At 44.7% G+C, this 27786-nt stretch overlaps 1 protein-coding gene across 3 annotated transcripts in view; it reads right to left on the reverse strand.

Moving 5' to 3' along the window:
• TTC28 (tetratricopeptide repeat domain 28) overlaps positions 1-27786 on the reverse strand; it is a 100150-nt gene that overhangs the window by 47839 nt on the left and 24525 nt on the right. The window contains exon 1 of one of the 3 annotated variants that reach the window (XM_085075709.1): positions 25605-25902. The exons of the other annotated variants lie outside the window; for them this stretch is intronic. Within the exon in view, the coding sequence (XP_084931835.1) occupies positions 25605-25631 (27 nt within the window). The 5' untranslated portion in view covers positions 25632-25902. Of the gene's footprint in view, positions 1-25604; positions 25903-27786 lie in introns of those variants that run through there. 3 annotated transcript variants of the gene reach the window in all.

Below are 27786 nucleotides of genomic sequence, written 5' to 3' on the forward strand. Positions count from 1 at the left end.
TGCCCTCCTGCCACACCACCCTGCCAGGGCTCACCTGGTCCCTCTGCCACCAAACCTCACGCCACACACTCATGGACACAGCACAGTGCAGGCCAACATTAACTGGATAACGGAGACAGAGGAACAAAACAGGAACAGCATCAGAAGAATTTGGAGCAGAAAATTACTGTCAAGCAAACAAGGAAAACTTGAACAAAAAGAGCCTCGGTCTTAGACAAAAGCTCCCATTGTAAGCAGGGGAGGAAATTCAAACCACCTTCACACTGCTGTCAGCTTCAGACCCTGGACAGCTGGCCATCGGGGCAGGAAAGGCAAACACACAGAAAATGCTTCTTCCATAATGCTCCCTTGGTTTGCCAGATCAGCAGACGATGCCAAAAATAGCAGGAATAATCTATGATGCACTGAATGCCTGTTCTCAGTCTGCAGAACATCTCCTGTGCAGTCAGACCCAGTGCCCGTCGTGGCTGCCCACGCCAGCTGGGCCCATGGCTGACCAGTGCTATGCAAGGGACCAGCAGAAGGGAGGGAATGTGTGAACAGCTGCCACAGCTTCTCAGGGCCAAGCACCAGGTTGAATCTGTCCTCTCCCTTTGTAACTGTTTTACAGCCAAATTTTGGAGAAAAATACGGACAAATCTCTGCTGTGGGATTTTAGGAATGTGAGGAGAGGGAAGACTGCACTTTAATTCAGAACACATGTAGCACATGCATAAATACTGCTGCTGACCACACGAGCTGCATTCCTGCTTGCCCAAAATTAAGGTTTCACCCTAAGTAACACTTTTCCTTCACAGTCCTACACCTGGCTGACACCTGAACCACAGCTGTCAGCCTGCCCTGGAGAATCAGCACAACAGATTTGTTGTCTCTGCAGCTTTGTTTCTTTATCTTCTGCCGGTTTCCAAGGTGCCTCTTACAGAACTACACTACTTAGAACTGGGAATTTCCTCTAAGCCCCATTGAGCCTATAGACAAAACCAAGATGTGTGTGTGTGTAGAGTACCTTGCCTTGTTTTATCCAAAGAGCATTTAATCATTCTTATTAATTGTTCTTCCACTGCCTGCTAGTGGGATTCTGTGCACAGATCACTTGCCCACCTGAAATAAATCTAATTTAATCAGTAAATAAAGAGTCAAACCTTTATTTACTTAGCTGAAGTAAACAGCCCAGCTTTTCACAGAGCTTATCCTTGTTGCTTCATTCTCACATGCTTCAGGCTCACTCTAGGAACAGCAGCTACATCCTGGAACCCCTCTTCAAAGGACATCCCTCTCCTTCCCTAACAGCAGGTGCCAGCAGACAGCCTTCCTGTCTTTATCACCTACAACTCTTAACCCTCATTTAACAGCAAGAACCAGCCATGAGTGGAGGAAAAGTGCTCTAGAGCAACCTGTCAGTGTCCAAGAACAGCACAAGGAAAACAGAACCAGCCTCTTCTATCTAAGGCCAACAGCAGTGCAGCATCTGCTACAGTTCCTCTGCAAGTCAATGGGGATAGTTTGGCACAATTTTTGGCTAAACAGCTTCCTTGAGAAATAGTAGAAGACAGGCCACTTTTCAACCTGCTCAGAAATAACACCAGTTTTAGTAAGATTTAACAGGCACAGAATTATACAAAACTTTAACTAAATGGATTAGCTGACATCTGTAGGTGGCTTCTCAAGGAAGCTTGGGGCAGAGGAAGGGCTGGTTTGAACACCATTATTACCTGGTGCTCAGTTTACTTTCAGCACTGTATCATGATTTAAATTGTACATGTAATTCTTTTCTCCAATCCAGGTAGTCTTCCTTTGTCCCCAATACTGGGCCCTGTTGGCTTCTCTCTCCATCTATAAAATCCCTGTGTCTTACACTTTCCAATTATCCTACTTCTTCCTGGTTTTAGCTGCTGGTTGATTGCTGTGAATCTGAAAAGAACTTAGGATTGTTTTGGAAATGTTCTTGTCTGCACTGAAGGACACTGAGATCCAGCAGAGGTCATTTAACAACTCCAGCTTACCTTGACAAGGTACTTCACCCAAATGACTCCAACCCTCTGTAACTGCTGAAACTCAGACAAATTTTGATCAACAAATGGTGATTTGCATGTCACAAGAATGAGTGCACTGCAATATTTTAAACAAGCATTTCAGGATTTTAACACAGACAGTTTTTCCAACACAGGAGACAGAATCCACAGGAGCAACAGCTCTGCATACAACCATTCACAGAGAGGTGAAACACACTCTGAGCCCCCAGAATTACGCTGGGCTTTGTGGAAAACATGCCACGAAGCCACTTCTTTAACACACACCTCCATGGATCCAATCTGTAGACTGCCCTGATCTTAAGCTACATCCTATCTTACCAGTGAAGCAGAAGAAAAAAATCTGAGCAGTACAGTGTCCATGAGAGCAGAACAGAAGACAAAAGACGAAATACCCAGTAGTCACGGAGCAGGATAACAGTGACTGCCACATGTTCACAGGTGGGTGGGTGGCTGCAGTGGGGAGTTGGTTTGCACCCCTTGCAGAAGCACCTGAAGCTCAGCAGGGGCTGTGACAGAGAAGCCCAGCACACACCTTACTGCAGACACAGCCTCCTGCCTCTTGGCTCACCGTCTCCCTGCCAGCGCCCAGCCAGCACCGCCTGCCAAGGACAAAGCTGATGACAGGGGAAAGGGGAAAAATCAAATTTGCAAAAGTACTAAACATATAAATCTCTTTGGCCCAAGTGAACGTGGGAAAAATTCTTCAGCAGGAGTGTCCCATTTAGTAAGTTTTGCCAGATCATTACTCTTGTAACACGAAGGGGAGAAACATCAACACCATGTTTCCTTACAATGATTCGCCTCCTTTATCACAGATCTCTGAAGCACCAAGTAATTTAGTAGTTGCTATGGAAACTGCTAGTTTTATTGAACAGCCCTGAAAGGGTCAAGAGGTACCATCAAACTGGCCAACTGTAAATTATTTCCCTGCTAAACATCTGCTTTATTTTAGTTGCCCTACCACTTCTCTATTTTGTTGCTAGAACAGTATCTGGATGGACTCCAGAATAGGTGTCATTCTTCAGTGGGGCTGAAACAGCCAAGTCCAAAAATAGCAATTTTCATTTTCTAATACACTGTAAAATCCTTCATACAAAGGAGCCATACTGAGGGCAGAATAGAGAAGGACTGGGGACTCTTCCTTCTCACACACATCAGCATCAACTCGAGAGAGTGGTAACCAACACAAAGAGTTGGTTTTCACCATGATCCCTGGGGGTTTCACATGGCTGCTCACACCAGCCACGAGATGAACAACCCATCAGACTGATCCGCTGGTGCCTTCAGAAAAGGAACAAACCGCAGTAGAAGAGCACCCTGCACTTCTCAGCAAGCACCAAGCTCTCCTCAGCTTTGCAACCCCAAGAAAGGACAGTATCCCTTGCCAGCAAGGGTCTGTGCTCTAGGAACTCAAAACATTGCATTGCCTGTACCAAACTACCAGGAAACGTCATCTACCTTCCTTTATTCATCATACAGAAAATGGCACCGGAGATTCCAAATGCTAGTTAGCGGCTTCCATTCCCACAGGCCAGGAGAACAGCAGGAGTACTGGCTGCATTTCCAACTTTGCTATTGAACTCACTGGATTTGTGTCAGTTCCATAAAAGCGCCAAATTTCTTATTATCCCCATTTATTGAATGCGTGTCTATCGTAAACCCAAAAGCACCAGCAAAACCAGAACATAGGAGCAAGTTCGTCTGTGGAGGACATGAGCAGCTCCACAGTGCAGAGGCACTCTTTGTGTCTCCTCCACAGACAGAAAGCTGCCCTAGGCCACATCACCTGGAAATCCTTATTCCAACATCTTTACGTTACCTTTAAAGCTATCTTTAAGTAACCTTTAAGTTACAACTGTACTTAATTCAAGTAACTGGAGTGGGCAAGAGAGAACATTTTATTACAGAACATACCTGAATTTAAGAGGCTGCACGCTTTCTAATGACAACCATGCCTAAGTTCTTTGCCCACGGCAAGCCAGTAAAGGGCAGGCTCTGTTCCCTCCTTATACATTCTCTCCGTTCTTCATCTGGCTGAAATTATTCAAGTGATGACAAAGAAAGCAAAAGCTCTGTCTATGTAGACAAGTTCTGGTCTTTCTCATGTATCCTGTGAACTCCATTACTTGTGTAAAGTCCTGGCTTGGAAGAAAATATTCTAAGTTCTGAGGTATTTGGCATGCCTTGGTATGGAGACTCCAGCCCTGATTCAGACTTTCCATCCCCAGGAAGCCCAGGAGAAATGAAGACATTTTTCTGTACATCCACAGGAAAATTTCTCCTTCGTCAGGCAATGAGTTCATAGTATTAATTTCAGTTCTCTTTTCTAAAATTATCTACCACAGACTAAAATTTCCACACACTGGAACTCAGCAGATACTGGAGCACTGCTCTGCTGGGACACACTCAGCAGAAGGTGAAGTTTTCACCACAGTGAAAACTGTGTCTCTAGGGAAGGAGAAAGCTCGTAATAATTACAGTTTGCTGAGAAATCTCCTGCAATAGGGATGGCTGTAGCCTCCTGCCTTTGTATAGTCTGTGAACTATACAAATTTGAACAACTCTAGGCAAGAGGTTTAATACAGTAAGCACCAGGAAAGCCTCCTCCACAAGGTACCAAGAGCAAGTAGGAGAACAAAGAGAAGAAAACACTGCCTGCTGCTTGCCACCAGCCTGCAGCCCTGTCAGAGTGCTGGGAGGTGAACAAGCAGGCTTAGTAAATAATTGAAGACACAGTGATGAAATCTCAGAATGTCAGAGGCATAATACAGTTTTGTAGGTTTCATCATGAAGCCTTGAATTCCCAAATAAGACACACTGAATAATTTATCTGTGTGTCAGTGCTGGGTCATCAGCTGTTCACTCACAGCATGCTTCAAGACGCTTGAATGGGTCTGAACAGACTAAAGAACTGGGTCCAGAGGGAAGAGGTGATCAGAAGTCAACCCACTTACCCTTCCAAACACCAAGTTCAGATAAAAATGTGTAGATTCCTCAGTCATGCCCTGTGCATGAGGCCCCACAGGTTCTGAACCTGCTTTAGTGCTGCCCAGCATCATCTTGCCCCAGTGCTGCTCCTCAGCACAAGAGACCAGAGAGCTCTCCTGTGCTGGGCTGTCTTCAGGCTGGCATCTGCCACTGTCACCCAGACTGGGGCTCATCCAGCTCAGATGTAGAGGTACACCCCTCTGTAGCATCCTGAAGCCTCCAGCCACAGCTCTGGCACTAAATACCACTCACTCACCAGAGCAGACAATGAACACAGCCTTTGTCCAGATATCATTTGGAACTTGCCAGGTAGCTATGTGCACTCAGATTTGAACAGCTGATTTTATTGGTTTAGTGTTATTTTTTTCACATATTTAGCATTCACTGCTGGGCAGGTATCTGTGCAGCAATCCATACCCAGCCTGTTTAATCAATAACTGTATGGCAGCAGGTAAAAATCCCTGCATTTCCAAGTGGAATTCCACAACTGCCACACCCAATCGCCCATGATGGGATCAGAGAGCACAGCTCAATCTGTCTGGGAAATCTGCTTTCCTAGAAATCTGCTTTGGATAATATGAGCACACAGGCAGGTCACACACAACAAAGCTTGTAGGATTTAAATCAATTCTCAACCATCAAAGACTTTCCCACATACTAATATCCTGAAACGGCCCCCATCAATACTGACTGACCTGGTAGCATGAGTAATTACCTCCTAGTTCATCCTTTAAATGAGAGAGGAATCCTTCCCAGCTGAGCTATTCCCCTGAGCATCTCCCTGGGAGGAAAGAGCAGTATTCAGAAGCAGAGCTGCATGCCTGTAGGTTTCCCTGTGGAACAGGCAAGCAGTCACCAAGGAATTCCCTCTTCCACCTATGCTGACAGGAGTTCTGTAATGTATCAGATTATTTGAGGAAAAAAAATTAAAAGATAATACAACCACACTTGCATATGTTCCTCTGGCTTTCACGATAGTAATTTTTTCTACTGTTTCTCTTAAAAATACAATTTAAATGAAAAAGTTTAGAGTACATTGCAGTCAATTTCCTGAGGCATTAATTATGTCCATTCATTATTTGTATGATACAACCAACTTTTCAAAGACTCTTGAATGTCATCACCAATACAGTGGAATTTGTGCACTGGTGATTGTCAGTAACTAGATACAAAGAGTCAAAAAACACCTGCATGCTAAAAAGGCAGTAGAAATGTTACAAAAAGAAATGGGAAGTGACAATTAGGAGTCTGGAAAGAACTGGTCATTTAAATGACAACGTGCCAGACAAAGGCAAAAGACAAGGAATGAAGAAATCAAATTCACTTAAGTGAGCACGTGTGTGCACTCATGCATATGCAACAGAAAAAAGACAGCCAGCCACAGATCAATCATACTAACAGACCATATGAACATCAGAAAACGCAGCTCTGAGGTAATGTGCATCCAGTGGGATGGAAACAGAGACATAAAGAAAGGTACAACTGCCACAGCTGCACCAGAGTCACTATGTCCCTGCATTGTCCTGCAGCAAATTTTTCTGTAGATCAATTAAGCAGTCTTTTATTTAATTCTTGCATAATGAAGTTAAACACAAGAACATAATCCTTTAGGTCTTTGTTAACACTTCAATAAATAATTCCAAGCTTTTCTCTCAATTATATGTCAATCTTTCAAGGCATCTGTTCTTTCTCATCACACATCTCCAAATGTACTTCCAATCAGGATGTCACAGCTCAAGGACATCACAGTGCAAGATGACAATCACCACACTGGGTCTGACAAAATCTCCTGCAGACCTGCAGGTGATTCTGGCCACAGGCAGCCTGGATTCCCCGAGAGGAGCAGAACAGACATGCAGTCCCCAAAGCCCTTCTCCACACTCCATCTATTTGTGACTCAGTACAATCTGGAAATGAGAATATGCACTACTTTAACCCTTTCATGTATTTTTACCTCTTTTTGAAGCTATACTGCTTTATGTCTCCTCTGTGGCACAGCTGCCCACACCTGTATGCTACTACAGCTGCTGGACATGAAGGACATCACTGCCCAGGAACCCAAGGAAGAATGGCAGCAAAAGCTCCTCCAAAACAAGAGATGTCTCCAATGGAGCTGTAGCAAGAGCCAGCCTCTGCAGCTGAGACATCTCTGTCACATCAGGCACCTGGATCTCACAACTGGGCACTGGGAGAGCAGTGTAAGCACAGGACATGCCCAGTGATGTCACCAGACAGCAGCGCTGGGTTCACAGACATCCCAGCCGAGTCGCTTCTCTCTGTGCTGCAGCTGCGCAGACCTGCAGAGCACAACACTTTATTTGTGTGGAATGCAAGACCCATGTGGGAGGAAATGCTGCAACAGCTGGTAGGCAAGACACAGGAGCTTCATCACAGCCCATGGCTTTCAGTGGGAGAGTCCTGCAAAGATCCTTTCTTCACTTAACCAGACAATGAATAGGTGAAAATTAAAAACTCCTGAAAAATGAAACAATTAGGAAGTGCCTTTTTGTGGGAAAAGCAGCATGACAGAGGTTATTTTGAACTTATTATTTCTGCTGGATTCAGCTGTAAGTAATTAAATTTAGTCACAGAAGTCTGATCTATAAATGGAACCTACAGAAGCAATTACCAGAGCTTCTACTGGATCAGGAAGCAATGGCCTGTTCTGTTTGATGTAAACTGAAAAGAACATTATTTATACAGCATGAGAAGTCACAGTAACACAGCCCCCTTCCAGAGATTTGCTTTGAAAATTACAGTTTTCAGTGAAGAGAGTCACAGGTTATAAATTCCAGCCATGCTCTGCTCCTTCCACTTTAACAGTCTCACGGGCAAAAAAGACAATTGTATGACACAATTTAAAAGGACTGTTTTGGCTCCTGTTCTGTACTCAGCAACCACATGAAGGAGGAGTTAATTAAACATGCAAGAGATGGGGAGACTAAGCATCAAAAATTTTAAAATAATGTATTTTCATACCTGATTTTGGTCTGTTTGGAATCTAGGCTATGCAGAATCTGATGGATCTGTGAACCCACTGGGTCTCTCTCAGCTCAGCCCCTGAGCATGCATGTTTTCACTCCTCAAACCACTGCTGTACAAGTGGGCTTGATCAGGAAAAGCTTGCACAATTGTGCATTCCTGAACACAGTGGTGGAGAGGTGCAGCCTGACAAAGTCTGCTGAGATCTGCCACATGCTCATTGAGTTTGAATCCCCATCTGGAACTGCAACCCAGGTAGCAGAAGGTCATTGCAGTAAACCCCTCTGTGCTCAGGCATCAGAATTGCCATCAATATTTCAGTGCTCCCCTTTATGGTACAGGCAAGGATAACAACCTACTCTTCATCACGATTTCTTTTACTTCACAGAGGAAAGAAGAAACAATCATTTGTTAGCAAGTACAACACAATTATCAGAGTGATAATGATCAGAACTACTGCACCTTGTAAAATCTTTGCTTGGTTACAAAGAGTTCTTTTACTAGTAATGGCATTGTGCAATGAGGTCTGCAGCAGCCTGGCAGCCATTAGCAATGATTCACTCCCACAAGGCACTTCTCAACCAACATATTCAGGAATCACAATTCTGAAAGCTTTTCCTGGTCAATCTCCGGGCATAAAAATTTGAGGAAGACAGAGGATTTCTGAGGAATGAACACAGATCCCCATACACTGAAAATAACAGAGTTGTTATAAATATGTTAGAGGGCGTTCACTATCAGATGTTCTAATCTTTTCTACAATACAAAAAATTGATATTTTTATATTTATCATTTGGTAAGGAATGTGCTAAGGCCATCCCTGACTGGGACTGAACACACAGATTCTGCACATGTTTATGCTACTGTGGACAAACTGCAAACACACAGCCAAGCTCTGAAATATGGTCATGTGATACTTCTCACACAAGGGAGTCTACAATCAGAAAATATATCAAACATACTTTAGCAGATCAGGAACTCTTCTAGCAGTGTCTTCAGGAAAATCACTTTGAGCCTGAAACCTCTTAAGCCTGCCTAGAACAAACCTTTTGGAGGACCCTGTTGGTATTTGCATTCTGACATTGTGTTAGAAGACTCACAATAATAAAAACCAAAACAAATAAAAAAACCAAAACACGCAAACAAAAACTTGTAACAGAAAATCTGAAAAAAATCCCTGTCTGGGAAAACCAGCTCTCCATAAGACTGCCTGCTTATCAGCCAACCATCAGCTGCTGTCTTACACCAACATTGGAAAATACCACCTTAGACCAGAGGCATTTCTCATACCAGATCCTTTCTTTGAGGAAAGCAGTTTATAAACGATGATGTTGACATGTAATTCTGTGACTGTGCATTTCATATACAGCTGGCAGATTTGGTATAACAATCCAGTGGAAAAGCAGCCAACAGCCACCTATTCCCAACAAGAACATCTGCTCCATACCCAGCAGACACAGCAGTTCCAACCACAGGCAATTCTCATGCCTCACACAGCACCTTACCCCTGCCACCTCTCATCTCTTGTCTATCCTAGAAAGGGATGCAGCAGTTACACACCTGGGTAGGGGTAAATGTTCCTTCAGTAATACAGTCCCATTTAAAAAAAAAAACATTAATTCAGCAGGGTGTGAAGGTTTCAGTTTCAATCATCTCCCCTTTGCCCTTTCACGTGACTGCTGCCAAAGGAAATCCTGCTTCAAGGCATCACTATTTCATGCACCTGAGTCAATAAGCCTCTGCTCTGAAATACACAATACTAAGGGAATACACTATCCCACTGCCTTTAAAGACACACAGCCCTACCCTACACACACACACTGATCCTCTCTTTTGCACACACAAGACTCAGTACATCGCCTGCCAAGTGTCTCTGCACGTCAGGCACACGCATGATGTGCCTCATCATCCCCCAGCTCCTCCTGACTCGTGCCAGACCCTGCATGGCTGAGCACAGCCTCCAAGGGAAGGGACAAAGCTGACCCAGCCTGGCTGGCACAGAAGCACAGGGCATTGCCTCAAATGAGTTATTTATTGTTCCCAGCTAGGCAGGAAAAAATAGCGTGCTATGAGAGCTTATACTGGCAAAGAGATGTTAGATAATGTAAAAGATTTGCTTTAAACTAACAACAAGGTAGAAAATGCAGTTAGTGATGATAACAACCCTCCTCCCAGGCTTTGGTATTATAAGCAGGAGGGAAAGAAAACTTTGAAGCCACCACTTCAGTTAAAATAGATTTTTAGCTTGAAGGCAAAGAAAGATTCAGCTGCAACTGAAGTCTGGAATTTCCAAAACATGTTTTGCATTTATTAAGATATTATTAACATCAGCAGAAATGATAACCAGTCAATTCATACAGCAGCCCAGACTCATTTAAAGGTTGTTAAGAATTTGGTTCAGTGGGAGAGGTAGGAATGTAGCTGCCCTGAAATGCAGAGCACAGACGCCTGGCAGAAGGCATGAAAGCAGTGTCCTGGAAATACCATCTACAACATCAACAATTTCTGCAATTGATGGTTCTGGAAGTAAGGTCCTAGATCCCACTTTAAATCTAGGCAGTCCAAACTGCTGAACCAAAACAACATGGCTACTGTGAGTATTCATCTTCTGCAATCCCAGGTACCTGCAGCAGGACAGATGCCCCAGAGAGGTGACCTCTTGTCAGCCTGATCACATTAATCTGATGGAAAAGCCAGGAAAGGCCTTTTTCTGACAACACCCTATTTGCTGCTCTGTTCAGGGAGTCTCACCCAAGCTGGACAGACCCTATAGATACAGCCACTGAGGCCAAAGGTGGCTGTACAACCAGAGAGACATTGCTGTACCAGACATAGCTTTACACTCCGACCTCTATTTGAAACATTTTATGTGCGTTCATCAGTAAATTAAAAACCAATAGCTCAAGTGACTGGATTTATAGCAAGAGACAATTAAACACCATAACCTATTGTTGGGAAATTTTCCTATTTAACGGCTGTTTGCCCCTTTCTACTGTGATTTCATCCCCCCCATCATCCCACATTGAATAATCTCTCCCTGACATGTCCCTGTTTATACACATTCCATAATCACAGACTTTTATGTTCCCCACTCAGTCAGTTATCCAAATGATACAAATTCAGCCCCTTTGATCTCTCCTCATACATCAGTCCCTCCAGGCCCCTAATCACTTTTTTCACTCTTCTCTGAACTCCCTCCAGTAATGATGTGATTCTAATCCTCTGAAATGAGAGGTTTTTGGCTCCATTTCTTCACACAGATGCGAGCAAACTAATTCAGAGAGACTCCACAAGCTCCGTGCGTAGCACTGTCACCAGCCACCACACATTAGACCATGACATTGAAACAAAGATGGAATTGTATTGTGAACACTACAGAGCCAGAAGCTGAAAGGAAACACAATGAAAATTAAAACAATGAACTGATCAGTGCTTTATAGAGTCACCAGGACTTTAGGAGAGGGACGCAGTTTCTTGCTGGATGCTCTGAAGAAGCTAGGGTGACCATCCCAGAATTTTACAGAACTACAGGCCAGTAGCAGCTTGAGGATAAACAAATACCCTAATAAAACAGTGCACATAGCAAGCTCCAGGGCCCTACCCACAGCCTGAGAGCTATTTCATAGTTACCACTGGCCATCCTGCAGCAGCTGCAAGTGATATGAACCCTGCTTATACCGATCAAGTGCCTGGCATCCCACCAGAGGAGGAGACACTATTCACACCTCCACCAAATGCTCCAGCCAGCATGAAAGTCTCCAGAGGCTACACAGAACCTGTCACCACCATCATTCAGAATCAGTTTTGAACAATTTCCAAACCGAACTACAACAAATTTACTCCAATTTGACAGCCAGAAAGTAAATACCCTTTAAATTCTATCCACAGATGTGTTGCCTGATTAGTGCATTCTTTGCTACAGTTCTGGCAAAGGAAGGTGCCTTCATCAGAATCTACAGGACTCGCCTGCTGCAGAAAACTTCCCATTTTATCCACAGAGACTACACCAGGTCCCTAATCATACTGGAATTACAGGCAGCCCAAGATGATTGGCTGGATCCCATGGGAACACCACTGCCTCTCCTCTAGGGAAGATCAAGATCTCCTGACTTCCTACACATCGTGTGAAAGCCAGGAGAAGCCTTATGCGAAAAACAGATGGCAAAACCAGCTCAAAATGCTGCGTTTCAGTGATTAAAAGCTATCAGAGTAAGAGAGAGCTTGTGTTGGGCCACAAAGCACTACATCTGAGAATGTATGTTTGGAAGGGCGCTGTGCTGTTAGCATGGAGAAGATGGAATTCATCAAAGCAGGATTCAAACCAGCAAAATGCTGATGGAAGCAGGATGATGGGAATCGCAGGCACAGCAGGAGCCGCCATCTCAGCACCACTGTAATGGCCACTGGTGATGCGTCTCCATGGCAGCAGGGGCTGCGGCAGAACCGCTGCAGGAGAAGGGACAGGACTGATCCCAGGGGGATGGGAGGCCAAGCAGGACACACTCCAGGAGCAGCAGCCAGGCTCTTTCCCTCATGAGCTCCTAGATGAGAGACTTGAGATAAATGGAAATGAAAACACACCTGGAAGTTGGTCTGTAACAACGCCAATTCCTGAGCCTCTGCCCCTCAGACTTTCCCCTTCAGATGGAGGCACAGTGGAGAAGTATGAGGCATACGGGTGCAGTGTAAAAACACCTGGATAAGAACCCCTGAAACAGGTCCAGGTGGTTAAGAGACAACTGATTTCAAAGCAGCTTTAAGTGACCTTTTGCACAAGACAAGAGCATCAGTGCTGTCTGCATTCACACTGCCTAAGGAGTCCAGGCTGAACACCTCAACAGATTGAATGCTGCTCAAGTGAGAGCCTGAGAGCAGCTCAGCTGACTAGAGCATGGTGCTAATAATGCCACAATCATGGGGTTCATCCCTGTGTGGGCCATCCACTTAAAGAGATGGCCTTGATGATCCTTCTGAGCCCCTTTTAACTTAAGACTATTCTGTGAAAGAGTATTTTCCAACGAAAATAAGTATCAGGCGAGGAAATGCCTGTGTCCCACTGGAAATGGCCAAATGAATTGAACTGGACAAGCAAGTGAAACAGCAGCAAATACAGAGAGTGGGGACACCTCTGTGTACACAGCACCATTACCTTGGGGTGGGGTCCAGGGTTTCTAGGATTTACTACAGAAGCCATAGATTTTTCATGGAAGTGGATAGTTCAAACACTAGCAGGACCATAAGGACTCCAGCAGACTTGCTAATAATGTCTCTGGAAATGCCTGCAAGATCTGAGGTCACTTTTGCTGCAATGCAACGCAAGTGAGTACAAGTTAATATAGCTAACATTTATAATGAGGTGAATCCTAGTTTCAACTGCTTATTAGAACAAAAACACTAATCAGTCAATGCTGAGATGATTAACAAGATAAGATTAAGGTCAAAACTAGAAAATCTATTAACCTGTTTCAGAAGTAAACGTTGCACCTGGCAGGTCATCAGTCTTTAAGCCTCAAGGGTGCAGATGCGCTAAGCAAAGAGGAAACTAACTGAGGCAGTCAAAAGCTCTGTGTGAAGGCTAATGGGTTTGTTACTGCCTTGCCACATCAGAAGGGACATTCCTTCTCCCTCAACTCAGCAGAGTGAGCCACAGACCACCACCTCAGCTTCCTCTGCCACACACAACATACCACAACCCCTGGACAGGGTAGGATCTGGGAGGAAAGTAAAAGATAGTGAGAGGTTCGACATATAAAGAGAAGCACAAAAAAAAAAAATTAGTATCTAGAATGGCAGACATTCAATTTCAAGTCAATATCCTAACAGCTGTGAATTCAGCTCATAACAAAAGTTTTAGTCAGAAAACTATATTCACCCATTCCGCTTGTCCTAGTCTGCATATATGCTTGTCATTCAACTGTCACACTTATCCATCCACTGTGTATTGTGAAAATAATTGTGAAGAACTTTAATTATGCCTCAGAAGACACATCTATTCAAGGAGACAGAGACGCATGGTCCACCTGCATCTTTGAGTCTAATTTCCCTTAGGAAAAATTTCCTCTAATGCATTATTTCACATCAGACAGCCTACTATACAGAGCAAATCATCACACTGCACTAATTGTTAACATTTTAGGGCTTATCACATCCTGCTTTTTGAAGTCCTGTACAGAGACAGTCAGGACTGTGAGAGCCCAAAGACAACCTATTCAGAGGGATGCTGAACTATAGAAGCATGAAAACAAATGCTGAAGATGGGAAAATGAAGACAAAAAAGACAGTGATTCGTCCTGTATGCTGGAGCCTTAAACTTAAGCACAACTGTAACTGGGCAGTTCCCATCTCAATGCCATCAAGTCCTTGTCTGAGTTCAAACTGAACAAGGTATTTTTGCTGCTAAGACCTTGGTTCTGTAGTAATGACAACTTAAACACATTCCTACTCTCCCAGGACTTCTGTGCATTGAAGAAAACTAGGGAAAAGCTGAAGCAATTGTGGCTTTGGGGAATTTTTTATCTCCCTCACTGAGTGCCTGTGCAAAATATTGAATATTTCCCTGCATTTCTTTACTCACCAAAACAGAGATTTAGTCATTCTAATTACTGCACACATCCATATCTAAAACAAAAGACCTCTAGACTTGGTGGAGATAGGATTTCACAGGCAAAAGGCTGCAGAGGACACTACCCAGGCCACTGGAGCTACTCCTTAGTAATTATCCCAGAGTGTCCATTTGCTATGTAACCAAGGGAGAAGTGTGTCAGACTGTGGCAAAGCTGTTTTCAGCAGCTTATGGAATGTTTCTCCGAGCCCTGATGCAATTAACTGCCAGGAAAGTGCTGAGGCAGGCAGAATTAGGAAGCTATAACAAATCAAGTATATAATCCTACATCATTTACATTTAAAACAGCTGAATTGCTTATAACTCACAGCGCTGTAGCATGTTTACAGTTTCATTTCATAAGATCTGGATGTCCTACTCCCCAGTGAGGACAAATAAAAAAATCCAGCTTTGAGGCCAAAATGGGAAAAGACTCAAAAAAAAAGGTTGAGCTCTCCAGAGCTCCCTGACCCACATGGCAAAACTGGCCATCCTGAATCACCAGCACACCCTCAAAGTCACTGCTAACACTCAGAACCACTAAAAAGTCATGATTACTCCACAAATTCTTGTTTAGCTCATAGAAATTTGAGTAATGTACAATATGGAGATCGCTGGGTCCAGGAAACACTTTCCCACAAAAACAAGCATGCACAAACTCCAGAATTCTTGCTGCAATATCCAGATAGCTGCAGAGAGAGCAAAGCAACTTCTGGTAAAGTGTTAAAAAGCTTTGTGCTGGGAGAGGGGGAAGGTATGAGGGAAAATGCACATTTCTACAGACCCTGAAGACTTCTAAGGAGGTCTATTAAAAAAAACAAAAAACCAATAAACCACAAACACACACACAAACCTGCTTCTTAAAAGACAGTAAAAGCAAGGTTTGACAAGGTCCTAAGCTTAATCTACAATAGTGTCAGAAAAATAATATATACTACTCAACACTAATGTCTTCATCAGCCCTGGCATAAAATGGTCAAGCAGACCAAGATGCAACAGCTACTGAGGATAATGGGAATTTCTCTGCTAACTTAGGTGACTTTTAGCCTGGGCTGTTGGATGGACTTGGCTGCTACTGCTCAGAAGATAATGCCAATTAGAAAGGAAAGCAGCACAGAGAATCCACCAAATGCTTTTAACTTCTGCCAGCTACAAAAAGAACAGAATTAACATCTAAGAAAAACATATGAAAGTGACACCTGTACTCAAACAACTCATCACCATCCAACCAGCTGCATTCCAGCTGGGACACCCTGTGAGCAAGTGCTGACAGAATTCACTGATTCCCACAGCTGGCCTTGCAACCCTTCCTCAGGACAAGAACACCCAGGATACCCAGGAGCGATGGCCTTCCTGCCCAGCACCACACAGCCACTTGCACTGCTTAAACAGCAGGAATGCTGCTGATTTCAAAGGATCATGGACTTGTTTAGAGTCACCGGAGCTGGAGCACAGCTGGGGCTCATGCCCATATGGCAAATTTCTCTTTTTAATCTAACTTTGATAGCGAGATGTGTTAAATCTTTGATTTTATTGGCAGATACTGACTGTATTTGCCTAACCTCTGAAGCCTGATGATTGACAGTGTTAATGTACTTTTTAATAGATGAAAAGGGAAATGACAGCTTTTGGCTCACTTTCAAGCACATTTCTTCACTGCAACATGCTCTATAGCTCAACCTGCTTTTCATACAGCCTAAGAAATCTATTCTTTATAGTGTTGCTAATAACTGGTGGCATGCTGAAGAAAACTGTAGCTCAATAGGACTACTTACTGTGGGAGCTACTTTACTTCCTGAAAGGAAGATGTTTTCTTCCTTTCTTTAATCTCAGCTGCATTGATCTGATCTTAGAAAATCCCAGACAGAAGTTAAACATAACTTCAAAATGTTTCTCATCTCTTTCTACACCAAACAAAGCTTACCCTCAGACTTTTCAAGAGCAGCAGTTATGGTAACAAGAAGCTAGTGGCTCCAGCATCAAAGGTGATCTCTGTGGACTGCTGTCCGAAATAGTACCTCTGAGGCTGAGGGACTCAACTCTTCTACATGAAGGAAAATGTTCAAAGAGTCAGACTGGTTTCATTTGGAATGGACATGAAAGCTCATCCTGTTCCACCCCCAGCATGGGCAGTGACACCTTCCACTATCCCAGGTTGCTCCAAGCCCTGTCCAACCTGGCCTTGGACATTTCCAGGGATGAGGCAGCCACAGCTTCTCTGGGCAACCTGTGCCAGGGTCTCATCACTCACACGGAAGAATTTCTCGCAAGTCTGAGGCAGGGGAAAGCTGTGGTATGCATTACATGTTGTGAGAGACTGGCAAAGGTGTTTCTCTGCCCAGATATCCTTGTCATGAGTCTGCATCTGAGCAAGAGCTAATATGCAGAACCCAGAAATTCGTGAAAGGGCTCTCCAACCATAACACAGTAACATTTCTATGGAAAATGGGATGGTGCCAAGTCATAAGAGTCTCTGTAAAGGCCTAATTAACATGAATAACACAGCTGGATATTTTATGTATCAGCTAAGTCCCTCCTTCCTGCCACTTAAGAGTAAAAATAGTGGAATGTTTTATGGAGGTTAATTCATGCTTGCTTAGGTGTGATTCCACTTTCAGAGAGGACAGAACAGCCTTGTGCAGCCATCTATATAGGAGGCACATGGACAGCCTGTCTAAATGGTGTTTTGCTGAAGGAAGTCACAACACAGCAGGTTTGTCAGGGAAATGTGGACAGTTGCCAGAGCATCCAAGAATTGCCTTTCCTTCCAGTCCAGACTTGGGTTTCAGGGTAGATGAGCTGATATCAGCACCTGGCAGGTTACAAGATAATCAGGAAAGGAAAGAGTAATGGCAAAGTACAAAAAAAAAAAACCAAAGAAATCTAAAAGAAAAACAGCATGGTTTATCAGATGAGACAGTTGGTTTTATCCCTCTGATGGCAGTTCAGTTCAGAATGTATTTTGGCATGCTTCTTTAAAAATACACAGCATCTCAATTAATCTGAGGCAGTGGCAGCTCCCAGACCTGCACAATCCCTTTGGACCCTGTACCAGAGCACTGGCCAAGAGAAGCATCTTGGCCACCAAGTCACCAAGCCAAGCCTCTCCCTCTGTGCCCACAGAGAGCCAGCCTAACTCTGCCCAGGCTCAGTGTCTGAGTGTCTCTGCCTTAATCCTTTCCACTTTTGGGGGAGATATTTAATATTTTGGGCCCAAGCCAGCACCCAGCCTTCCCTGGCCACAGCAGGGACACCAACCCAGCTTGTGAGGCATCAGCTCCAGCTCAGCTCAGCTCAGCCCACCACTGTGACACCCAACTGCTCTGCAGGCCAAACAGCAGCTTGTGTCCAGGAAAGATTCAATGACTTGTGCACTCACCACAAAAAGTGCTTTTACGAACTGTATTCCATTAAAAGGACAGAAATTACTTGTAACTAACAGCACTGCGCTTAATTCTGATTTCAGACTAGCCTATCCCATAAACCTTCCCATCTCAGCAGTGCAATTTTGTTTCAATGTAGCATCTCTAAGGCAAGAAACTAAATAAGCCTAGATCTGGGTTATTCAAATAGCTGAAGGCACTGTGCTCCCCTGGAATGCATGTAACCATAGTTTTCAGAAAGTTGTCACACTTAGGTTCATCTCATCACCCTCATTTACTCCATTAAATGTAGGAAGCTACTAAATAATAAAAACAAGAATAAAAGAAACAATAAGTAACTCTGACAAGAAGACCTGCATTTTCATACAATGGGAAAAAAACCAGTTCTTCTGAAAACATGACTTACTACTCACTACCCAAAAAAAAAAAAAAAAAAAAGACATCAGCTCAGCCACTGAATCCACACAGGATCAGTGCCTGCCCCAGGACGAGTGGGGTAGGGGTAGGACCAGGGAGCAGCTTGGGCCAGGCAGCCATGCTTTTGGGGAACAAGCCCAAGCTATGCTGACAGCACAATCCATACAGCTTTGATAAATATCCCAGGAGGAATGTTACTGACACTTTTAACTGTGGCTAACCAAAGAGTAATGCTCTCAGAGATAATTCCAATTAAAGTGATGACACAGCCAGGTATTTTATTATTTATAAAGCCCTGGTTTTCTCAGCATAGGAGAAAGCAATCAGAGAACATTTCCCTATTCATTACTCCAAACCTTTTCAAACCAGCATCTCTGCAAAAAATCCCACTGTCCTGAGCTTCTGCAGCTTCAGAACACACCAGGTCTAGTTCTGAACCACTGTGTTCACCTCACACAGGGAAATCTTTTACCATTCCTCCATAGGCAAGCTCTCCTTCCCAAACACTCAGTGGCTGAATCAAGTCCATCCAACCTGTATCAAGGAACTGTTCAACTTCACTTTGCCAGTATTTTGTCAGATTTGTGTGCTTAGCTGCTCCTGTCAAACTAATATTCCTAGTTCCAGTTAAATATACTTAGCACTACAAGCTGCTGCTGTTCCTACAAGTTGACCCAGGAATCCCTGTTACAAGGGTCGATTTACCAGAGCAGGGTATTTCTGCTTAAATAAAGTAGCAGAGAGAAGAGTCTTACAAATATGCTAAAAGACACTAATGTCATTTGGCAGCTGAAGACTTCACTTTTTCCACAAAACATTGAGAAGTGACATTGAAACTTATCAGAAAGACTGCAAATCATGAAATTATTTTCCAGTGTTCAATTCAAATAGAGAGATCTGACAAACATGTACAAATGATGACGAGCTGTGCAGAGCAGAGCCTAAAAAGCCAACCTGAATCCAGGGTAGCTCTGCACAGACAATGGCTTTCACATCAACAGCAGCTCTGTACCACAGTGCCAAGCAAGGATGTCAGCCTTGCCCTGAGGCAGACTGCCTGTACCTGAGCACATCCCAGCCACCTCACATTTCACATGCAGGCAGAGCAGCTTCCTCTCCAAGCAGGGGAGGAACGTGTTGTGCTGTTCTAGAAAAGACTCTCTAGTCCTGACCTTTCCTTGTCCCATTTGTTTATTTCATCTTGATCTTTTCCAGTTTTCCCTACATGGAAAAGGCCTCCTACACACCCTGCATACAAACCACACTTGGGGGTTTTGCTTGGACTCGATGTCCACAATGACCAGAACATGCAGGTACAAAGGCCTTTCGTGCACCTTTGCTATAAGGCATAAGCTCTCACCTTAGCCAAGTATCACATTCTCTTTTTTCACTTTCATCCACATTTAACTTCATTCTCATTTTTTATCTCTTTTGTCAGCTCTCAAAGTAACAGACGCAGTTTAAGAGAAGCTTTGTGCGTGTCATGGATTTTTCTTCTAAACCAAAGTAAGCTCCAGTAGAAATTCAAATGGATGAGCAGGACTGAAGGGATGATTTCAGGTATATCAGAAGGTTACAAGGCCCACACACAGGAATGAAGGAAGATTGCATTAATCTTCTAAAAGGATTCAAATATTGCAAGTAGAGCAATTCCATTTTTTAACAGGAACAAATTCAAACCATTTCCCTTGCAGAAATTTCCATAATTACAAGTAATTATCTTCTACATTGAAATTCTCCAGTACAGCACTTACTGCAGAGAGTATTCCCATCAAATGCTCTATTTAGGAAATAGAGGAGGAATATTTTCATGGTGAATTGTATGTTGCCATCATATTGATTAACCCACAGTTCTGCTCTGCCAAAATATGCATCTATCTTTGATAACACTAACAAGAATCACCAAACCCTACTTACTGTCCTTATCGTTAGGTTATTATGAAAGCCTAAAAGATACAGATTTTCAGACGTGCATGCAGAAGAGGAGGCATAGATCACATCCACAGATTATGTCAAAGGAAGATCAGTTGTAACACTGCACAGGACATTCAGTTCTTTTCTTCTATGTGGATCAAACACTCCAAACCAGCATCTGGATATGCATTCTTTTCAAGCAATAAGGACAAGTATGGCAACAGCTGCTCCAGTATTTGCAAAAAACTGTATAAACGCAAACAAAATACCAGAGGTTACAAGAAACTAATCTGTGCATTTGTTGCTCTTGTGCATAAGGAAAATGTCTGTCAGTTGTTCTTTTTGTGCATAAGGAAAATGTCTGTCAGGAACATGTAATGTCAGTTATTCACCATTTTTCATAAGCAAATATGTACAATCCCACATCTCTTGTGACCAACTGTGGGAACAGAGTCCACTGGACTGCTGCTGCCCCTGTACACCTCTGTTACCATACAATATCCCTATTTAGCCTTCCAGCAGTACAGCAAAACAGATCCTGCTCCAAGCCTGTGAAAAGAGAAGCACAGTGTTCACTGATCTGCAGTACCTGAGCCATCAGTGATGGGCTGAGCTTGCTCATAGCACAGAATCTTCCAGGCATTGCAGAACATGAGTTTTCAAAGCAACCTTACCAGAGCTCACAATTAACCCAACAGTTAAACAGCATTATCAAGGAGTGTTTAGTGTGCTGAAAGACTAAATGGCCACCGACAAGCGCAAGTGAATCATCAATACAGCAGGAGACCCTGAAGCACAAGAGATGACAAAAGACAACAGCAATTTGATAGTGAGGGACAAAATTATAATGTTCTGGGGGACTGTCCCCCCAAAAGTTGCTGGGTCTTTGCTGTACAGAAAAAGACCTTGCAACACCAAGCAGGTGTCACATATCTTACTATGTCCACAATACTTAAAGTCTGTCAAGAGAAGATGTAGAAACACTTATCAAATAAGAAAAACGCTGGATAATGCACTGTAGTTACAAATCACACATTTCAGCCCAGAAATTTGTGGGAAATAGGGTAAGACTGATCAGGACTTTGCAGGCTTTTTACTGGGTCCAGAAACACCCAAATCAGCCCTACCAGCCCTGTTCCTACCCAGTCAGCCCTCCCCTCAAGGAGGTATCCTCATGCTCTCCCTTCTCTGGAAGAAGCTTTTTGATTTCAGTCACTGTTAAGAGGAAGGCAGGACAGTGGTCCATCACAGCGGAACGACGGATTACCAGCTCAGATCGCTATGAATTCAGGCATAACATCATTCCAGAGCCAAGGACTGTACTGCCTTAAATGGAAAAGATCTGCAATATTTAACAGGTCAGGAATACTATCCATTTCTGTTTATTTAAGCATATAAGAGGGTAGATTTAGATTTTAAAAGACTCTTAAGAAATATAAAATAGGAAAGCTCGTGAATACTTGTCTGATAACTGCCAGTTATGAAAGTGGGGGAAAGAAGCAAGGGTGAGAAAGGAGGGGGGAAAAAAAGAAGGAGAAAAACATTTTTTGGAAAATCAATTTTCTTATTTTCACCTAACATGAACAGAACTCTGAAAAACAGATTTACCAGCTTAGAAAAATCATGGCATTTGCCACACCAGTAAATCCTCATGCAACCAATCCCAGTGCTGCCTGTCACCTGCCAACCTGCCCAGAACAGGACACCAAGGTCAGCTAAGCTCATGCTCCTTTGCAGAAATTATCAGCCTTGCAAGCATTCCCCAGTCCTTTTCCATACCATAACTCATTTCACTCTCAATACAGAGTGAAAAAGTGGATTTTACACCAGTAGCCCACCCAGGAGCCAGCCCATTCCATTCCCTATGGAAAAGAACTCTACAGCCTGTGACATTTTAGCTGCAACACAATACACATTGCAATCACTGTCGATTCCCCACAGTGCTTCCTTGTAAGAGTCACATAGACATCATTACTGACAAGAACAAGGTCACAAAAAGATATTTCATTGTTTCTAGTGAATAACAGAGGTTGTCCCAGGAACCCAAACACTCCCATTCAACCCCACTTCAGCTCCGAATGGCACAGCAAGAAAACAGCTTCTCTCCCATGCAGAAGGGGATGTGTGTGCCCAGATTCAGTAGCAGCAGGGACAGATGGAGCCAGGAATGGTGGCACAAAGTCACAGATTAAAAGAAAAAAAAAAAAAAAAATCTGAGCTTTTGGATCCTATTATTACACTGAGACCAAGATGAAATGCACTGTTTCAGTCTTGAGCACGTACTGAAAATCTGAACAGAGGACTAGCACACACCATAATATATAGATCCAGACTTCAAAAAACCAATACAGATCTCAAAGAGGGTAAGTTATGGCAGAGAGATAATGAGATTTGCATGAATTTACTAAGAGCATATTTTTTTCTGTACTCCAGGAAAACTGAAGAAGCTGTTTGTATACAGAGGCTTTACACATGAATGAGTCTTCTTAGCGAGATGCTCTTGGTAAATATGCCTAACTTGAGGGAGTCAGGAACAAAGGGATATCAGCGCTGTGCTGCTATTGATGATTTACTGAATCCCTCATGACATCCACACACAACACAATCAGTTCAGGTTTTGCCCAGCATTTAGTCACAGAATTGATTAGCAAATCACTGCTATATGCAATTTTGTTTAGTACCTAAACCAGCTGCTCTTAGCAGGCTCAAGCAGCCAAGAATTTTCCACACTGCTCCTACAGGTGGAGGTTGTTCTCCCAAGTAATAGGACAAGAGGAAATGGCCTCAAGTTGTACCAGGGGAGGTTTAGATCAGATATTAGGGAAGAGTTGTCCAGCCCTGGCACAGGCTGCCCAGGGCAGTGGTGGAGTCATTGTCCCTGGAAGTGTTCAAAACTGTGTGGATGTGGCACTTGGATACATGCTTCAGTGGTGAACGTGGTGCTGCAAGGTTGACAGTTGGACTTGGTGATCTTGTCCAAACATAGCAATTCCACGATTCTATGTAATTCCCACAAACTGAGCCACTGAACACACTAACATGACTAATTTTATGCTTTTCAAAGAACATGATTTTTGTAACGAATCAGTCATAGCTGTAGCCAGATCCTGCATAGTTGATGGCTCCTGAGAGACTGTCAGCACAATTGTGCTCACCCAAACACAAGGGATATCTCATGCTGGAACTCCAGCCTGACTTCCCAAGGCAACAGACTCACACACTGTGCTGGTAGCCCCTGGCTCCTGTGTCCCAGGGCACCAGACCAGCATGCACCTTGCTCTGGACTAGCAGACAAAGATGCAGGGGAAACCTGGAGGGAAGTGGAGCCAGAGGTGAGTCACCGAAGTCCACAGGAAAAGAGTCTTTATTAGTTCTGATGCTTGTGGAAAAAAATGAGTAAACAACAGTAATTTTTTTTAACTTAAAAACACACATAGGTTAGAACAGGAGTATTTCAGTCACAAGCAAATTCAGTTTTTCACTTGCTGAAGGCAAGAGAACACATTACACATTCCAGGCAATAGCTGTATCTGGGAATCACCAGACAAAGAAGCATACTCCAGGGTTACACACAGGACTAATAAACTGCATGAGATTCTATACAGCACAGTTTCACAGCTGTAAAAGCAAATATCTCTCAATGAGCAAAACACCTTAAACATTTAAGAATAAAAACACGGGTAAAGCGAAAGAACACAAGTATACATAAATAAATCAAAGGAGACTCCTGATTCAGTGAAGCAGCACATGCGTTCAGCTCTCTTTTGGGAGAGACAGGGACAAGGCAGGCAAATGACTTCTCAGAAGTCTCTTGAGGAAAGGACCAGCAGTACCAGGGGCTACAGGACCACTTGGGGCTGCACTATCTCATTTTCAGTGCTGCTCAGACCTGAGGCAGCAGCACCTCCTCCGTGGTCTGCACGAGCCCCTTTCCTGAGGCTACTCCGTGCAGCACATGACGGCAGCACTGCAAAGGCACCGGGCCAGCAGAAATCCCAGCCGCGCTCACGTGAGGCTGCTGGCAGCTCGGACTAAATAACCTCTGCTGAGATTCACTGGGACTACAGCTGAAAACAGAACCTAGTCCAACATGGACGTAGTTTGCATCACAAAACAGCGGGAATAGGAATTACTTTTTGCTCAGATGAGTGAGATGCCTGACAGTTCAGAGAAGTTCAGCTGTCTCATGTATCCTCTGCACAATCAAATTTGGTCAACCAAAATCAACTTGATTTGGATGCAAACAATAATGCAGAGAAAAAAAACCCATCTGACATGGTGATTTAAGCATAAGCGGGTGAGCCAATACTGCCGAGTGAATCCTGACACTCTGAACAGAATCTTCCAGAGCCGAGGAGTCCAGCCAACAGCCAAGAATAATATTTCAGTGGTTCAGTCAATACAGCTGTAACCATGGCCTGGAGGGGTTTCCACAGCCGTAACCACAGGAGTGACTGCACATTCACTTGAAAATAGTAAAAACAGACATTTAAAAATCTACAGCTTGTAGAAATCTTAAAACCAGTTTGAAAGGAGGCACAGAGGGGCCTGAAAAATGCACCAACACTCCCACCAAGCTTGACTGTCATCTGTTTATCCTACTTAAGAGACAATGACTTGAAATAAGAACTCCTCGCACTAGGTACAATCACCTGCTTGAAAAAATCCTGCAGGAACAGCTTCAGACTAGCTGAAAAGAGATGAGGTAGCAGTGCACAAAGCCTGAGTGATCACCCGGAGCCGCAGCGGCACAAGGCACGTTCCAAGCAGGACGGTCTAACACCGTTTATTTCGTGTCTCACACTCACAGCCAGAGACACTCTCATGCCTTTCACATATGATTTCTATTTCTTCCCTGATGTAAGACACAGTATCACACAACATGCTACAGAAGGAGCCCTGCTGGTTCAAGCAGGCTTTCCCAAACGAATAAAAAAAAAAACAACCCAAAATGGAAAAAAAAGAAGAAAATAAAAAGTTTAATAGTCCACAGCTGCCAGGAGCAAAGGGTCACTGCCGCAGAGGGGCGGCACAGCACACTCGGTTCGCTGGGTTCTCCCTTCAAAGAATATCCATAAAACGCGCTGCCAAGCGCCATGCAAAAGCGTCCTGCGCAGCGCGGAACGCGGCGCCCCGCACGGACAGCGCACCGCCCAGCGCGGGGCCCAGCGCGGCACCGGCACCGCAGCGAGTCGGGGCGCGGCTGAGCGCCGTCCGCATCCCGCCGCGGAACCCAGCGGCGGCGGCACCTCCCGGGCGAGAGCAGCGGGCCCTCCCGGCACTCACCTTCTTCCGGGGCTGCCATTTCATCATATTTGTAGAGCGGGGACGAGCAGCATCAAGGTGGCGCTGGGGCGGCGGGCGCAGCGGGGCCGCAGCCCGCGGTCATGCTGCCCGGCCCCGCCACCAGGCCCGCGCCGCGTCCCGCGGGACAGCAGCCGGCCCCGCCGCGCGGGCCATGGGCGGGGGCTGTGCCCAGCCGGCGGCTCCGCCCGCACCGGTCACGCCCGGGGCCCGCGGGGCGCGGCCGCTCCCGGGCGCATCGCGGGCGGCGAGACCCGAACCAGGACGCGGCCCCGGCCCGGCCCGCCCGGCGCGCGGCACCTCAGGGGCGGCGCCGCCTCAGCCCCGCCCCCGCCGCGCGCCCGGCCACGCCCCCTCCGCACGCGAGGCCACGGCGGGCAGAGCAGTGAGGCACGGCGAGCCGGCAGGGGGCGCTGCGCAGGGAGCGGCTCTTGCGCCCCCTGTCGGTGTCACCCGGCGCGACACTCGGGGCGTGGGGACAGCAAGTGACACGGGGACACGGGGACACGGGGACAGCAAGTGTGACACGGGAACACGGGAACAGCAAGCGTGTCACGGGGACACGGGAACAGCAAGTGTGTCACGGGGACAGGGGGACAGCAAGTGTGACACGGGGACACGGGGACGGCAACTGTGTTACGGGGGCACGGGGACAGCCCGTGTGTCACGGGGACAGCAAGTGACACGGGGACAGCAAGTGTGTCACGGGGACACGGTGACAACAAGTGTGTAACGGGGACAGCCCGTGTGTCACAGGGACACGGTGACAACAAGCGTGACACGGGGACAGCCCGTGTGTCATAGGGACAGCCCCTCTGTGCAGTACAAGCTCCTCTTTTCTTGCAGTCACTGAGTAGCACAAGCAAGCTGTGCATCATTAGACATACATGATAGCTCCCAATCTTACACCTCAATGAATAAAAAATCTTTTAAAGTGTCTTCTTCAAGTTAATCTTTGGCAAGAATCTAGAACTATCTGATGTGCTATCACATTTCTTGCGTAATCTTTCATTTTCAATAACTTCTAAGTTAATATCTTTGTTACACCTCGAAATTCTCTCTGCTCAACCCAAGTGAGCATCACCTAGAAGCAATCCCACACATTTGCAAGTGGGGAAAGGTCCTGTTGGAGATGGCTTGATGAGCAGTTTGTTAGTCAGGCTATCCAAGCAGTATGAGAATTCAGTTCATTGTGTCATTCTACTCAGGTAGCAGCTAAATTGGACAGTATTCAGCAGGTACATGAAGACTCAGAGTAACACCTCACACTTCTTACATGTACACTTCCCTGTGCACTGCCTGGGCTGGCAGTGTGTAAGCACTTTAACACCCACTGCAGACCAAGCCCCTAATAGCCAAGTCCCTTGGCAAATTCATGAAGGATAATAAAATCAAGTCCTTTTATTTCGGATGTTATTAAAGCAGCTTTCAATTCATTACAATGATTCTGCATCTGTCACTTTGCCTCCCTCCAGCCAGAGCACTGAAGGCAGACACAGCAGCTTGTGATTTTACAGATCAGACTGTGCATGAGTGACTGAGCTACAGCAGCTGCTAAGCAATGGTGGCCTGCAAAAAGGAGAAAGGAGTTCAGAAAATTCTAGTCTGGGAGGAGGGAACTCCCTTCAAGTGCAGGAATTAGGCAATTCTCTTTTAATTAATCGACCAAGTCTTGTGATAAAACTTCATCTATTTCGCACCCTTTAGGAAATAAAGTGTCAAACATTGCATCATTATCTATGTCATCCTATGGGGTTTCAAATGAAAGCCCTACTCCATGCCTTGGAGAAGCAAAGGGAAAATGGGGAAGACAAAGAGGGGAAGAGAGGTGATAATGAGAGAGAGAGAAAAAGGGAGAACAGCAGTGCCCACAATGCTCTGTTCCATCATCCTTCCCTTCACAGCACAGTAAGAGTCTCTGCTGGCACCTCAATTGTGACTGTATTACATAAACATGATGTGCCTGTGAAATATCTATGTGATAGTCCTATGGCAAAGCATACTTCTGTAGTTCACTGGATAGGAAACATACCCTAAATTTTAACTGCATTTTACCAAGGAAGGTGTTTGCTTTCAAAACTGTTGATACTCTGTTATTGGCTTAAGAAGCTTCAGTTCTACCCTTACATGATCCTGAGCAGAAAACCGTGTTTGGGACCTGCTT

Source organism: Lichenostomus cassidix, chromosome 15 (assembly GCF_008360975.1).
Source record: "Lichenostomus cassidix isolate B80296 chromosome 15, HeHo_3.0, whole genome shotgun sequence".
In the NCBI taxonomy this organism is placed as follows: domain Eukaryota; kingdom Metazoa; phylum Chordata; class Aves; order Passeriformes; family Meliphagidae; genus Lichenostomus; species Lichenostomus cassidix.